The following is a 16,265-nucleotide window of genomic DNA, read 5'->3' on the forward strand; positions in this document are numbered from 1 at the left end:
TCATTGCCCTGATGAGGAGGAGCCATCAAACTTCCCTATCCAACCCTAAAGGAAACTCCGTGTCGGTTTGTGTTTCATCCTGCAAACTCGTCTCCTTCAAGTGCTGCAGTGCTACAGTGTGGGGGGAACGGGGTCATTGGTATTTCTGCTCTGCCGTGCAAACCTGGTCATGAGCTCAGGATGTGAAATGCAATTGCATCGGGAAAAGGGTTCGGGTAAGCTGCGGTGGCACGGGGGCTTGGATGTACAACGGAGCTGCTGTCAGATTCCACAGAGAAGTGCAGCCAATGTCGTCTTTACACAGGATTTTCTGTGCCCTCCACAGACCTTAGAGCCCTTTTTGAAGGTGGAGAGCCACAGTTTTATCAAGTTTTTAGGGGTTTTTTTTCGTTTGGTTGGTTGGCTGGGCATGTTTCTTTTCCTTTTTTTTTTTTTATTTTTTAGTTGTTAAACTTTAATAACAGATGGGTAAACTGAGGCACAGAAAGGTGGTGTGACTTGCCCACAGTCATTGGTAGACCTCAAACCCCCCAGGTCTTGCTCCCAGCTGGAGCAGAGTGAGAAGGAAGGGCTGTTCCCAAAGTTCCCTCCACTTGCTCCCAAGGTGAGGAAAACCGCGGCTCCTCACGGGGCGTCACTCTCCGTGACAATGTCTGGATGGTTCCTGTGAGCCCCTGGGAGTGCAGGGAAGCAAGGAGCCCAGCATGGAGAGGCAGGAGCCAGCGGGTCAGGCACTACAGGATGCACTCGTGCCTCTCTGTGGCTTTCAGCGCCTCGTGCATGCTGGCGGCCGAGAGCCTCCGGTTGATGTTCCTGTACCTGCAGCGCAGCAGGTTCCAGAAAGTAGTCCTCAAATCCCGGTTGAAGAAGGCGTAGATGAGGGGGTTGATGAGGGAATTGGTGTAGCCCAGCCAGAGCAGAGTCCTCTCCAGCCTCAGGGGCATGCAGCTGCAGCGGATGCCGCAGATGAACGGCCGCGCCGTGGACATCAGGAAGAAGGGCAGCCAGCAAAACGTGAAGGCCCCCAGGATGATCCCGAGGGTCCTGGCGGCTTTCTGCTCCCGCTTGAAGATGGAAATGTTCTTACGGTCTTGGCGGAGCAGCTTGGAGAGCGTGGCGCACTCCTCCACGGCCTTGGTGCGCCGCGAGCTGTGGTGGGCCCGGCTGGAGGAGGCCTCGAGGCAGTAGACGCCCTCCTCCTCGTAGTGCTTGGGGAAGTTCATGAAGCGGTGCTTCTCGGCGCTGACCTTGGCCGCCTTGTAGATGCGGCTGTACATCACCAGCATGACGGCCATGGGGATGTAGAAGGCCACGCCCGTGGAGTAGACGGTGTAGCCAAAATCCTGGCTGATGAGGCACACCCGCTCCACCGTCACGTTCTGGGCCCAGCCGAAGAGCGGAGGGAGGGTGATGGAGGCCGACAGGAGCCACACGATGAAAACCATCTTGGCCATCAGCTTCCCGTTCTGCCTCACGGGGTAGGTCAGCGGCCGCGTGATGCCCAGGTACCTGTGGGGACAAGGAGTTGGCAGCGGTTAGGAGCTGGGGGTTTTCACTCCTGTCTTGGGTTACAATACAGGATGTGATAAAAGGTATCTGTTCTATCACCATCTACTTAGACAGGGTGGGGCAGTGATCCTGATCTCCGTGGGAGATATTCTGCTAATGGGCATCCATTGAAACCAGGCAGGGCAGTGTTCTTTATCTTTTCACAACCCCATCCTTCCTCCAGCCAGTCATTTTCTGCTCATGGCCATTGAGTCCCACTGTGGCACTGATAAAATTACTGCATCCCATTGGGAGTTGCTCCAGCCAGGGGGAAGAGCCCAACATTTCTTACCAAGATAAAAACAGAGGGTTTGGGACACTAAGGGAGCCCCTTTCTCCACTGGACTCCAGAGGAAAACCGGATTTCTCCACATCCCCACTGGAGCTCCGGAGGGAAACTGCACCTTGTACAGGAGCACTGCTCCAGCTGAGCCACATCTGTCACTGCAGGAGGATGCAGCCACCATGGAATGGGACTGCTGCCAACACCCTGCCTGACGGGTGTCAGGCTGTACTCTGACTGTGTCAGGGTTTGGGGTTTGTTCTTTGTAGTGCTGTATTTCTATTTTAATTTCCCTAGTAAAGAACTGTTATTCCTATTCCCATATCTCTGCCTGAGAGCCCCTTGATTTCAAAATTCTAATAATTTGGAGGGAGGGGGTTTCCATTCTCCATTTCAAAGAGAAGCTCCTGCCTTTCTCAGCAGACACTTGTCCTCCAAACTAAGACAACTCCTAATCAGCTGTGAGAGGATTTTGGCCCTCAGAGGGGATAAGAAATTAATTCACCAAATCAAAATCTCCTCAGGTATGTTATCTCTTGACTAAACACACACTTTATTGCAATCACCCCATGGCATGGAATCACAGTGGTTTGGGTTGGAAAGACCTTAAAGCCCATCCCATTCCACCCCCTGCCATGAGCAGGAACACCTTCCCCTATCCCAGGGTGCTCCAAGCTCCAAGCAGCCTTGGACACTTGCAGGGATCCATAACACCAGGTGTCATTGATGTGCTGAGTGCAATCCAAACTCTGCATGGTCTCCTGGGGAATTAAAATGCTTTAAAAAGCTTCATTTTCAGGATTAAAAAATGCTGTAAGAATTTTGTTTTTCCACCAGAACTATTCTGTACGGAGAGCATGCAGCAGCTTCCAACCATGGCATATAACTCACTCCAGAGTGTCGCCCTTCCCAAGGAGACACCAGCAGTAGGGTGGGTGATGCTCACCCATGTGCCACAGGAACTGACTCCAGATGAAAGGAATAACTCCCAGCAGTGTTTAATGGGAAGGGGGAAGCACAACAGCCTTCTCTTATTGTTGGTGAAGAAATACAACCTGCACTAAGATTCCTCTGGAGACCAAGAATTAATCTTGCCTTTGGGAAGACTTAGAGATGTGTCTGGATGAGCCCTGCAACCAAGGCTGGAGAGTGGACAATGCTGTTTGGGGGACAGATTTTTGAGCCCCTCACAACAAGAAAGCCATTGAGGGGTTGAAAAGTGTCCAGGGAAGAAAACAGGGAAGGGTCTAGAGCAGCAGGAATGGCTGAGGGAGCTGGAAAGGTGCTCAGCCTGGAGAAAAGGGGGATCAGTGAGGACCTTGTGGCTCTGCACAACTCCCTGAAAGTTGCTGATCTCTGCAAACTCAAATAGGAATGACCCAAGCAGCTGCAGCCATCTGCTCACCTGCACAGCCAGCAGCTGCTGAAGTGATGGAGCTCAGCTCTCCCTCAAGAGGAAAATGAGTGGAGTTTGGAGTAAGAGACCCCAAAAACTCCTGGTGACACAGAGATTCCCCAGTCCTGACCCCTGGGGTTAGGAGTTACCTTGTCATTTTGCCTGAAAGGAGCTGGAGGCTGCACCCACCATCAGCTCCTCCTTGTGCCACGGGGTGTAAATGAACCATCCTGACTTTTGTTGGAGGGGTTTGTGTGATAAAGAAATTGTCTCAACTGTTGGTAAATTAGAATTGTAAAGCAATAAATCAGGGGGGGAGCTGGCTGCTGTCAGCCAACATTCCCCCTGGAAAACATCTGTCTGCTACTCAGCTCCAATCAATCCAGCAAAAACCTCGAGCCACTCATATGGATTTCTGTTCTGTTACAGCTTTTTGGATTCCAGTCTCCTGCTGCCAGGAATTTTTAGGCAGGAACACATCACCTATTAATTATTCTTGGATAAGTGGTGTCACACCAGAGGGGCAGTGAGAACAGCAGCTCTATGAGTACTTTCTCCTGAAAGCTGAACAAAAAAAAAGAAAATATCTGTGCAGAATTTTACCTCTGCTGTAGCATTTTTTTTTTCTGACAGTCTTACTGTGTTAGGAGATTTTCTTTTCCCTGATTATTTCGCTTTTCCAGATCGTCCCTCAAGATTAGAAGATGGAAATAAAATATGAAAAAAATTTAATTTCTCCTCCCCTCCTGACTGCTAAATCAATTGAGAGACTGAAGTCTTCTCCCCTGCCTCTCTGATAAAATGGGTTTGAATTCATTCACTGAGTTATTCTTTCCTCATTTTCCTCTGTATTCTTTTTTTGAGCTGGCCTTAGTCACAAAAACCAACCAAAACTCTCTGTGGCCATCAGAGAATTCCAGGATGGTTTGGGCTGGATGGAATCTTCAAGATTACCCATTTCCAACTTATGTGCAGGGACACCTTCCACTCTCCCAGGTGGCTCCAAGCCCATCCAACCTGGACACTTCCACAGCTTCCCTGGACAGCCCAATCCCTCCTGATGGCCCTTGGTGGGGCCAGGCTGGGAGAAAACCCTGCAACTCCCAAATTAACACTGCAAATATCACCCCTCTATATCCAAACCCAGAACTTTGCCAACAAATCCGTGCTGTGTTGTGTGCCCTCCTCCCAGGTTTCTTTGGAAGCTGATCCGCCCAGGATTTGCTGAAACTTCAAGGAATTTATGTGCTAACCAAAGAAAACGCTCGGTGACAAGGTTTAACAAGCAGGCAAAGCTGACACATTTCATCTGCGGGTGCCTCGTGCAGCTGCCGGAGGAAACGGGGCCGTTTTGAGGTCTTTGCAATAATTGTGAAGCGAGCAGGAAGTCCTCAAAATAGGGCAGCGTTTCCAGGAGGTGAGGTGGCTCTGACAGACAGTGCAGTTCCAGTGCAGCTCTCTCACTCTGAATTTTTTTTTCAGTTTTTCTCTCTGTGTGTGTGTCAGAGCTGCTAATCAAGTTTAGGGGTGATCAGGTAACAAAGACAATTCCCAGGATTTTTGGGCGCTTGGTGTGGATTTGCAGGGATTGATGGTGCAGCCACAGTGAATTCCTGCCACATCCCTGATCCTGCAGATCCTGCTGATCCTGCAGATCCTGCAGCCCTTGGGCTGTGGGCTGAGAGGTCTGCCTCAGGATATTTGCACCAGCAAACCCCATGGATGAGGCAATTCAGGGTGTTTATTCTACACTCAACAGGAATCATGGAATGGTTGGGTTGGGTTGGGTTGGATAGGGTTGGGTTGGGTTGGGTTGGGTTGGGTTGGGTTGGGTTGGGTTGGGTTGGGTTGGGAGGGATTTAAATCCCATCCAGTTCCACCTCTGGGGCAGGCACAGCTTCCTCTATTCCAGGCTGCTCCAAGCCCTGTCCAAGCTGGCCTTGGACACTGCCAGGGATCCAGGGGCAGCCACAGCTTCTCTGTGCACCCTGTGCCAGGGCTCAGCACCCTCACAGGGAACAATTCCTTCCCAAAATCCCATCTAACCCTGCCCTTGTCCTGTCTTTACATTTCCTGGTGAAAAGTCCCTCTCTGGCTTCCCCCTTCAATTGTTGGATCATTATGCCAGGGATTAAATAATAACAACAACCCACACTCCTCTGAGGTGCCCCTTTCTCCATCCTGCAGCTGGTGAACTGGGAAAAGGCGAATCCCCACTCACACAGGAGGACAAATGAGCCCAGATTTGGGGTTTCCTTGACCCCACATCTTTACCACCATTCCATCTGCAGCCAAAATAAGCTCCTTCCTTGATTTCCAAGCTGATGGCATTCCTGCTTCATCCTGCTGAAGGAGAGGAGGAAACAAAAGGCAGCTGGAGGCTGCTACACCTGTCCTGAGTCAGAGCTGTGGAGCATCCCAGGGATCCATCCCAACAGGGATCTACCCAGTCTGGGAAATATTTGGATGAAGGATATTGGAAATATTGAAATATTCAATATTGATTCAATTCAATTTCAATATTGAAATATTTGGAAAGGCAATCCAGCAAAATGCTGAGCAGTTTTCATCCCACTGACTTTCGGGAGGCATCCTTTTACTGAGGGTGACCCCAGTTTGGAGCATATAATCTGATTTTGGGTGGAAAATACTTGCCAGGGAAAGGGGAGAGCCCCAGCAGAGCTGCCTGGGAAATGGATGGAGAATTTTTTCTCCACCAGGAATGCCAGAAGTGATGTGTGGGCTTTGGGGAGCTCCTTTTGTCAGCTCCTTGGCATTTTTATGAAGAGTTTCATCAAAGCTGAGCAGCCAAAAGCGGGGATTTATTTTTTGGGGGTTTTGTTTTTGGTTTGTGACATTAAAAAATCTGCAACATTGGCAGGCTTTTACATAAGGAAAATATAAGAGGAAGATGGATGTTTCCAGCATTTTTCTTTTCTGATTTCAAAGGAAATCAATCAAATCTTGCTTCAGACAAGATTAGTTCTACCAGCTTCAATCGAGAGGCTTTTAGGAAGCGCTCAGCATTAATAATCAATAACAGCAGCCTACATTTTAATAGTCCTCATCATCCTGGGCAAACCAAGTAGCTTTTCCATCTAAGCTAAGCAAAATATTGAGGACACTTCAGCCATCAATAAAACCAGGGCCTCCTCCTTGGCAGGAACAGGCCTGACAGTGCTGACCAAGTTGGATTCAGGACAGAACCAGAGGAAATATTTCTATTTCTGAGAAGCACCAGGGTTTTTCCTCTTCTTCCTCACAGGGCAGGAGGAAGAGCTGGTCTTCATCACTGGGGGAGGTTTGGGTTGGTGCCTCACTGAGATAATTTAATCTCTTTTGGAGCAGGTTTTTCAGGGACTCTGCAAGCTCAGCTCTCCTTGTGCTCCTGTTTTTTGGTTGAGAATTGAGAATTGTGCTTTTGGAGATGTTTCCATCGAGAGGAAAACTAAAAATCCTGCCCATATCAGGCTCAGGGGAGGAGTGGAGATCCAGGCATGATCCTGGGTCCTCAATCCACCTCCACTCACTGCCTGGGGATGCTGGGTGGATGTGGAGCAGTGATGCTGCACAGGATGCTTGAGGCACTGCCCTGGGCTGATCCACACAACTCCCAGCCCATTCCTGGGCATCCTTGAGGGAAAAAGCAGCAGGACAGCACCCCAGTCACCTCCTGCTCCAATGTGCCCCAGAGGACATCCCAATAATTCCATTCCCTCCTCAGTTCCAGCACAGACCCCACAACCCCTCTGCTCTTGCAGGTTGTCCTTCCTCCCACCCAGAGCTGGGTGGGCACCGCTGCAGGGACTGTCCAGTCCCTTCCCTCTGCTCAGCCCTTGCTGGTTTTTTCTCCTTTGCCAGCTGGAAATACATTCCAGGAAACTGCCCTGCAAGCACTTCCCCTTCCCCATCAGGCCTGGAGCAAAACTGATCACAGTGCAGCCCTGTGCCAACACGGTGAGGGACAAACCCATGCCAGAAAATCCAGGCTCTTTGACAACCTCCTGGGACACAGCTTTTCCCTTTTCTCCTTCCAGGAATGACAAAGTGACACCAAACTCAGGATCTGTCCTTGGATGTGGAGCTGCTCCCTGGATGGAGGGACACGATGGAGGAGTGGAATCCATGGCAAGGATTTCTGGGGAAAAATCTCTTTTATTTGTGTGTGTTTGGAAAAGGCTGCTCCAAGGGATGGGATGAGATGGGATTGGCTGGTTGGGAAAGGAGGGGAAGGAAATGGGATGAGAAGGGGAAGAGGAAGGAAAAGGAAAAGGAAAAGGAAAAGGAAAAAGGAAAAGGAAAAGGAAAAGGAAAAGGAAAAGGAAAAGGAAAAGGAAAAGGAAAAGGAAAAGGAAAAGGAAAAGGAAAAGGAAAAGGAAAAGGAAAGGAAAGGAAAGGAAAGGAAAGGAAAGGAAAGGAAAGGAAAGGAAAGGAAAGGAAAGGAAAGGAAAGGAAAAGGAAAGGAAAGGAAAGGAAAGGAAAGGAAAATTGCATATATTGGGTTTTTGGGAACTTGGGATGCTTGGCCAAGGAAAAATGAAAGGGGTGAAGGAAAAAGAGGAAATGGAAAGAGGGGAAAAGGGGAAAAAGGAAAGGGAAGGCAAGGCTAAGCAAAAGGAAAAGAGAGAAGAAAAGAAAAGAAAGGAAAGGCAGAGGAGAAGGAGAAGGAGAAGGAGAAGGAGAAGGAGAAGGAGAAGGAGAAGGAGAAGGAGAAGGAGAAGGAGAAGGAGAAGGAGAAGGAGAAGGAGAAGGAGAAGGAGAAGGAGAAGGAGAAGGAGAAGGAGAAGGAGATTTTCAAGCAAAGCCAGTCTGGTTAGTGTGCAGGCACTTCCCTGCTCCTCACCTCGGGAGGAAGCACTGGCACTTTTCATTCCTGCATTTCATCCCTTCCCTCTCACAGAGTCAGGCTCCTGCCAGCTCTGAGCACACTCGCTTTTTTTTTTTTTTCTTCCTCAACAGGAAAATTATTAAAATAAAGCAAGTTCAGCAGAAAAGCTGAACCTTGCCTGTGGCCTGGCAGGGCTTTTTCTCTCTACCAGCAGCTCTGAGCTTGCCCAGGGCTGTGGATCTGCAGCTCCCAGGGAAGCAGTGGCTGGTGGGGCTGAAGGCTCCGGAGCAGGGACTCGCTGCTGACGTGCCCTGGGGAGGATGTCAAGCAGCAGCAGCAGGATTTTCTCCGTCCTTTCTGCTTTGTCACCTGCTGTCACACCTGCAGAGGTGGCACAGCTGGAAGGGCACATCTCAGATGTGTTTTGTGTCCCTTCCCTGAGGCTGCTGCTCCAAAGCAGCCCAGCCCAGCCCAAGCAGTGCTGGCTCAGCCCAAAGCGACCCCCGAGATGCCAGCACACGTCAGTCCCGGCCACCGGCTCGTCAGCGCCATGGCCCCGATGACGCAGCTGCTAAAATTAGAGCCACCAAGGTGCTGACTTGTCCAAGCCTGGACACTTTGCCAGGCAGGCTTAGCCTTTCCCTCCCAGCCCCAGGTGTGGGGAGGTGAAGCCAGCAAATCCTCACTGATGTGTTCAGTGAGCTAAACCGGAGGGGTTGGGATTTTGGGATGGGGTGTGGGAGCTGCTGACATCCTAACAAGGTAATGAGTCCAGGGGAGCAGCAGAGAGTCCCACGGGACAGGCTCCAGAAGCCCTGGAATCTAGATTTCCAAAGTGCATCTGGGTTTTTTTTAGCTTTCTTGAATAGTTTCATGGCCCAGGCACCTTCCATGGAGAAGGTTCCTCAGGAACAACGTGAAGCAGCTGCCAACAGGGGCAAGGCTAAGGAAGTAACTTAGGGGAAGTAACTTCAGAACCCAGCTCTTCCAAAGGGAACGAGGCACTGATTCCCACAGAAAACCCTCATCACCTGGAACAAAACCACCTCCAGGAACACAATCCCAGCTGCCCCCAACCTCCCAAAACCCAAACACCAGAGCCCAACTGAGCTCCAGGGCAGAGCCCAGCCTTCCCTTACCTGTCCACGCTGATGATGCACAAGGTCATGATGGAGGCGGTGCAGCACATCACATCCATGGCGATGAACACGTTGCAAAACACCTTCCCAAAGAGCCACTCGCCCCCACCAGGTCGGTGATGGTGACAAAGGGCATGACGGCGAAGGCCACCGACAGGTCAGCGGCGGCCAGGGACACCACCAGGTAGTTGGAGGGCTGCCGCAGCTTCTTGACGATGCACACGGAGATGATGACCAGCCCGTTGCCGGCGATGGTGGTGAGGATGATGATGGAGAGCACGGCGCCGATGACGACCTTCTCGGTGTCCCCATAGAGCAGGATCTCCTCGCCGCACTCGGTGCCGTTGGTGAGGTTGGAGGGCGGCAGCTCGGGCTCGGCTGGGCCGGGAGGTTCCTCAGTCATGAATGGATTCGGGAGCGCTTCCCGAGCCGGCCGCTGCTGCTCTGTGCTCTCCACCAAGAGAAGGTGCTGCTCCAGAAACCTCCTGGGGCTGGCCCTCAGCAGCATGCTCCGAGCTCGGCGCTCCCCCAGCAGTGACACCTCCAGTGACAAACCAGAACGTCTTGTCACAAACAGGGCCAAGAAAATTCCAATATCCTCTCATCCTCCCCGTCACCACCACCCCCCCCTCCACCACCTGTCAGCTCTTGCCCTCCCCAAAGCTGCGGCTGCATCTCACGTGCTGGGCAGGAAGCCCTTCCCAAGTGTCCTTAAGGACACGATTGGCCGGGGGATGCTCGGAGGAGCCGCTCTCCACTCGGGAAGGAGCACGGGCTGCCTGCACCATCCCCCTGACCACCCATGTGCTTTTCCCGGAGGACAGAACGGGCTGTGCACCGCGTTTCCCTGCCGAGCTGTGCCTGCTGCTGTTGCACTTCTCCTCTGCATCCATACAATTTAATCCTCCTCGGTGGATGTGGGAGCGGATGCGACAACACGAGCCACGGCACAGTGCGGGGTGCGGGCTGCATCCCTGCCCCTGGCGCACAAAAACTTCAAAGCCGGGACCGCAAAATCCCTGCAAATCCCTGCTCCCTGGCACGCAGTGGCCACACACGGGCTGTCAGTAGCCACGGGGTGCGGACCCACGGCATGCAGCACCCCAGGGTACCACGCACAGCCCGAGCATCAGCACCACGCAACAGCAGAGAGGCTCCCACCCGAGATTCCACCCCTGCCAGCATCCCCGGCCATCCACCAGCAAACTTCAGGGCAGGGCTCACCCCTGCATGCTCCGAGCATCCTGCACATCCTGCATCCTCTTCACCTTTTTTTGTTGTTGCTGTTTTGTTCCAAACCCCGTTTCCCCCCGCTTTTGAAGTTTTGTTTCAATCCGAGCAGGATCGCAGGCCCCTTCCCCTCCCCTTTGCAGCATCCCCCTCCCGCTGCCATGGGGGTCCCGGGGTTACCTGTGCCGAGGGGGTGAGACATCCTCCAGGCGAGCCCCTGCGAGCTCCGGGCAGCCGAGGAAGCAAAGAGCCACCCCCGGAGCATCCTTCTCCCCTCCCCGGTTCCCTCCTACCGCCCTCCTCCCTCCCTCTGCCGGGCAGGGGACCCAGAATGGTCCCTCGGAGCCCCGGGGAGGAGCAGGGAGCGGGGGGGTCCAGCCTGGATCCCGCAAGCGATGGGAGGATCCGGAGGGAAAGGCTGGAAGCTGAGGAGATGCCTCGGAGCGCTGAGAGGCAGGAGAAGCAGCGAGCAGGGCACAGGGAAGGCGCCCTCCTTTTTTTTGAGGATTATTTTATAGGAGAGGGTTTCTTTTTTTTCGGTCCGTGCAATTTTTTTTTTTTTCACCTCTTTCCCTCCGCACCAAACATTCCATGGGGATTTGGAGCTGGGATCGCTCTGATATCTCTGGTATCAGACATCAGGCACAGTTTTGCTCCTCCTGGGGGAGGGAGATGCGGGGCACAGGCATCTCCTACACGGGCTGTTCCCAAGGTCATTCCCTCGGGAATTTCGGGAATTTCGGGAATTCAGCCCCTCTGCTGCCTGCCCGGGGAGGGGGATGGACAGTGCGGGGACCCTCCTGCATCCCTCGGGATGGGGAATTCCGGTTTTTCACAGGACACCCAGGGAGGAACACCTTGCAATCTCAAGTGATGCCAAGCACTGCAACGACCCCGGTCCTCAGCGATTTTTGGGGTAGATGTTCCCCCACCGAAAAAAAAAAAAAAAAAAAAAAAAAAAAAAAAAAAAAAAAGGTGCATCTGCTAAACATGAGCTAAAGCAGGGCTGTTAAAGCCGTACTTAACGCTGGGGTTCCTCCTTTGCTGCTCGAAGCATCGCAGCGTGTGTGGGAGGCTGGTGAAATAGAATAGCCAGGACGTGCTGGAGGAGCTCCGGGTTTGTTGTTTTTTTTTTTTTTTTCTTTTTTTTTTCCGTGCCAGGTGGAGCTTTTTTCCCGACCCCTCCAGGGTGGGATGGGGCTGATGCACAAACCCTGCACGGCCTGGGGAGCGGGAGCTCACTGAGATGTGCCAAATACCCCCGGGATTTCCAGGGAGGAAAAGGGGATCTGCAGAACTGCCGGATTCTGCAGTCTCCAAACCCAGACAAATCCAGCCAAGGATGAAAAACACCCCCTAAGGACCGGCTCAGGCAGCGTGTGGCCAGATGCCTGGAGAATTCAGGGAAACAATCTGTGCCCGAGGCACGGATCTGCTCCCACCCCTGGGACAGGGCTGAGAGGAAGGATACGGGGTGGGGGACAGGATGGAGGGGATTTTCCAGCTCCCCCTGGAGGGTTTTTTCCAGCTCCCTGTAGGGTTTTTTTCCAGCATCCCTGGAGGGTTTTTTCCAGCATCCCTGGAGGCTACCTTTGGGAGAACACCACGGCAAGGAGCTCCTGTGCATCAAGGAGAGACAGGGATGGATTTTTGTCCTCTCACTGGTTCATGCACAGAGGTCGAGTTCATGTCCCTGGCAGAGAGGAAGGAAGGAGAAAAGATGATTTTAGAAGTGTGCAGCTTCCTGGGCTCTTTGCTCTGGCCTTACAGATTTTTTGGCAGAGCCCCAAAATCCTGCAAGAGCTCCAGGGAGCAGAATTTACCCTGCTCTGTCTCATCCCAGCCCCATTTCTGTAGGATATGACCTACAGCTCCTTCCTTTTCCTTTCCTTTTCCTTTTCCTTTTTCCTTTCCTTTCCCTTTTCCTTTTCCTTTCCCTTTTTTCCTTTTCCTTTTCCTTTTCCCTTTTCCTTTTTTTCCTTTTCCTTTTCCTTTTCCTTTCCCTTTTCCTTTTCCTTTTCCTTTTCCCTTTTCCCTTTTCTTTTTTCCTTTCACATTTCCTTCTCCCTTTTCCTTTCCTCCTAGGAACTCCAGAGCTGAGTTTCCCCCTGTTTTTTCCAGGAAATTGAAGCTGCTCTCATAACCTGGGGAGCAACAAAATTCCTGCAAAAGCAGGGCCAGAAAATCACTCCCAGCTCATGGGACACTCACCAAGCAGCCCAGAAGGGATTTTTCTTTGCTCAGGTTGATTTTGGGGAGGACAGAAGGGAAAACGCCGATTTTCACGTGAAGAAATAATTATAATAATTCTTCTTCTTCTGGCTAAAACTCTTGGTGCAGCATTTCTCCAGCCCCAGGCCACGGTGACCTTGCTGAGACACTGCTTCTGGGGCGAGCTGGGAAGCACTAATTGCATTTAATGGCAATTAGGGGAGGAAATGGCCAGCGTGCCTCAGCTCAGCCCTCGCTGGAGCTTTGTGCTGAGAGGACAGCACAGGTTTGGAGGAGCAGGGATGAGGCTGGAGCCACCCCAAGGAGGATCATCCGTGCCAAACAAAGCTGGGAAGCAGAAAACACGAAATTAAAAAAAAGTTTCAGGAAGGCACTGCCCAAAATTATTCCATTTTCGTGTACAAGTGGCCATGGAGGGGCCATTTTATTAACAATTAATTGCTGAATATTACACCCCTGTTAAGTCGAATGGCGAGGTGACAGGCGCAGTTATTAATATGCAAATTTGGAGAAATCTCATTAACTCCAAGCTCCTCAACTTCCCGGTGTTCCCAGGACCAGCATCCCGAGGAAATGTTGACATTTCTCCCTCCCAGCAGGCAGAGCCTGCCCAGATGGATCAAATTCATCCCTTGGGACTCTCAGTTTTTAAGGAGCATCTCTAAGGGTGGGTTTTACCTCCAGGGAAATTGGGGATGAGCCAGTCTGGGGTATCCAAACCTCTGCAGCTGCCACGGGCTGATCCGTGGTGTGATCAGGAATAACAAAAATTGAGGTGTTTTAGTGACCCAGATCTCTGCATGGGCATTTCCTGCTTCCTTCCAAGCCCTGATGAGCATCAAGGAACAACTCCCTGGTATCATCCAGAAAACAGAAAACAGTGGTGGGAATAGTGGTACCACAGAGGGTTGGATCTCCCAGAAATGAATCCCTTCCTTGGGGTCCAACCCCATCCCCCTTAGGACGTAATTTAACCATTTACCTATGATTTAAAACTCAAGATAGGACTTTGGGCTGTTTTTTCTTACCAGTCCTGCCATAAAATAAAAAAAAAAAATTTAAAAAATAAACTTTTCAGTTGTTTCTAAAGGCTCCCAATGCATTTTTGCTGTTTGAGCAGGTGGGGAGCAATTGGAAACATCACGGGAAAACGCCATCCAAAGGAGACATCCGAATAATTCATCTCCTGAAGCGGATTTGCTGGAAGAGAGGAGCGATTTAATCCTGTTCGCGCAGCCACACTCCCTCTGCTGGAGCCTGCCCAGACCACAGGCAGCTTCCAGTCACCGAATTCACAATTTTGGTTACCTGGGAGAGCTCTCGGGAGCTGTCCCCGTTCTCCATCAGATGTGGGCACAGCTCCTCCCGGTGTCCTGCCTGGAGATGGGATGAGGGGGTGGGAGAGAAGCCCCTGAATGAAAAATTTGCTTGCAGTGGGTGCCAAAAGGATTTCCAGGGGGTTGATGAATTTAGGGAAAACCCAAGAACCTGAAATAGGAAAAAGAGAAAAAAAAAGTGATTTAGGTGAAGTCTCAACACAAATCCCTCAGCTCTGGCTCGAGGCCAAACTCCTTATTGGTGATTTAATTTATTCTCCTTAATGCTGATGATGTATTCAAAGTGATGGGAGTTGAGTTTTTCCACTCCTGCTCCACCTTTTCCAAAGGTTTGGGAAGGGTTTGGTTTTGGGTGTGTGCAGTAAGATGAGAGATTTATTTGGGGGCTCAGAGTATCCAGAGGAGAGAGAGCTGAGGAAAAACCTGGAGAAAGGGGGGATCAGGGGGGACCTTGTGGCTCTGCACAACTCCCTGACAGGAGGGGACACGGGCCCCATGTGGGCTCTCGGGAAACAGGGAACAGGGACAGGAGGAGAGGGAATGGCCTCAGGCTGGGCCAGAGGGAGGTTTAAATTGGATATTTGGGAAAATTTCCTTTTGGAAGGGTGTCCAGCCCTGGCAGAGCTGCCCAGGGTGAGTCCCCATCCCTGTAGGAATGTGGGACATGGAGGGGGCAGCTGAGCAGGGAGGGAATGAACAGCACAGGGCTCTGTCCCCCTTGGAGAAAACCACTCCACCAAAACCTTCTCTGCCAAATTTATTTATTTTTTTTCGGTCCCTGTCCTTTGTGCAGAAGGTGCTGCTTGAAGGGAACACCCTGGAAGTGTCCAAGGACAGAGCTTGGAGCACCTGGGATATGGAAAATGTCCCCTGCCCATGGAATCACAGGGGTTTGAGGTTCTTCCAACCAAATACATTCCATTGTTTATGCTTTCCAGGCAGGATCTGGGGCTGGTTGAGCTGCAGCCAAGCCCTGCACACACCGAGGTCCCGTTCTGAGCCCGGGGCTCTCCGGAGCTGGGGCAGATTTGGAGGTTTGGGATGAAACCCATCCCGATGTTCTGCTCCCTGTTCTCCTCTCTGTCCCCTAGATGGCACCGGCTCTCAGCACATCAAATCCCCGATGAAAATCGGCAGATTTTGGGATGGCTCAGGGGCAGGAAAAATACACAAAATCCACCCCCAACATTTAAAAGGAAAAAAAAAAAAAAGAAAAAAAAGGATAAAACAAAACAAAAAACAATACAAAAAAACCAAAACCCGAAACCCGAAAACCAAAAAGCACACACACAAAAAAAACCCCAAAACAAAAAACAAAACTAAATCAAAAACCAAAGAAAAACAAAAAAAAACCCCAACAACCAACCAACAAAAAATAAACAAAAAAACCACTTAAACCCCCAACAAAAACAAAAAAACCAAAAACCCAAAAACAAACCAGCCAACCAAAAACAACGAAAAAAAACCCCCCACAAACCAAAAATCAAACACCAAAACTATTAATTGCTTTTTTGGCTCATACACTGAAAAAATCAGATTTCTGCCCCTTGGTGGCTGCAGTGTTTCTGCTGCTCTCTCTTCTGGTTCATCTCTGGGTTCTGCATCCCCCCAAAATTCAGGGCATAGGGAAGAACTGGTTCCTTCTCCCCAGCTTTGCTGCAGTGGCACGTGGATATCTGGGGGCTGGGACAGACCCTGTCCCACCTGGATCACTCCAGGAGGAGATTTCAGTACTTTTCAGAATATTCCAACTCCCTTTTTAGTTTAAACCAATCAGGAGATTGAGGAGGAAAATTACTGACAAAATCATCAGTTTGAAGATGCAGCCACCCTAAATAATCCCTTTTTTCCAAACCCACACATCCCACCCCTGGGGCCTGGCTCTTCCTGGGCACTTTACCCGTGAAATTTTTGCCATCTCACATATCAAGGCTCCTGCAAAGCTCCAGGCAGAGCAGCAGGTGTGTCCTGGTGGGGAAGGAAGGGGGAAGTGAGGGAAACACAGTCCCCACCTGACCCCAACCATCCCCAGCTCTGCTACCAAGTGCCACTAACATTTAAAGCAAAATCTTTTATATCTGTCCTGGTCTGGGGACAGGTGTCTGCTAAGAAAGGCAGGAGCCTTCTCTTTGAAATGGAGAATGTAAACCCCCTCCCTCCAAATTATTGTAATTTTGAAATCAAGGGGCTCTCAGGCAAAGATATAGGGAATTAGGAATAACAGTTCTTTACTAGGGAAATAAAATAGAAATACAGCACTACAAAGAACAAA

At 50.9% G+C, this 16,265-nt stretch overlaps 1 protein-coding gene across 1 annotated transcript; it reads right to left on the minus strand.

Annotated features, from left to right (window-relative positions):
* Window positions 1-6: 6 nt before the first annotated feature.
* Window positions 7-10,711, minus strand: LOC116997046 (5-hydroxytryptamine receptor 7-like). The gene is given in 4 exon segments (XM_033061259.2): window positions 7-1,509; window positions 9,195-9,303; window positions 9,306-9,735; window positions 10,605-10,711. Coding segments are annotated over 3 exon segments (1,281 nt in total). The 5' UTR covers window positions 9,703-9,735; window positions 10,605-10,711; the 3' UTR covers window positions 7-734.
* Window positions 10,712-16,265: the final 5,554 nt, after the last annotated feature.

Source organism: Catharus ustulatus, chromosome 5 (assembly GCF_009819885.2).
Source record: "Catharus ustulatus isolate bCatUst1 chromosome 5, bCatUst1.pri.v2, whole genome shotgun sequence".
In the NCBI taxonomy this organism is placed as follows: Eukaryota; Metazoa; Chordata; class Aves; order Passeriformes; family Turdidae; genus Catharus; species Catharus ustulatus.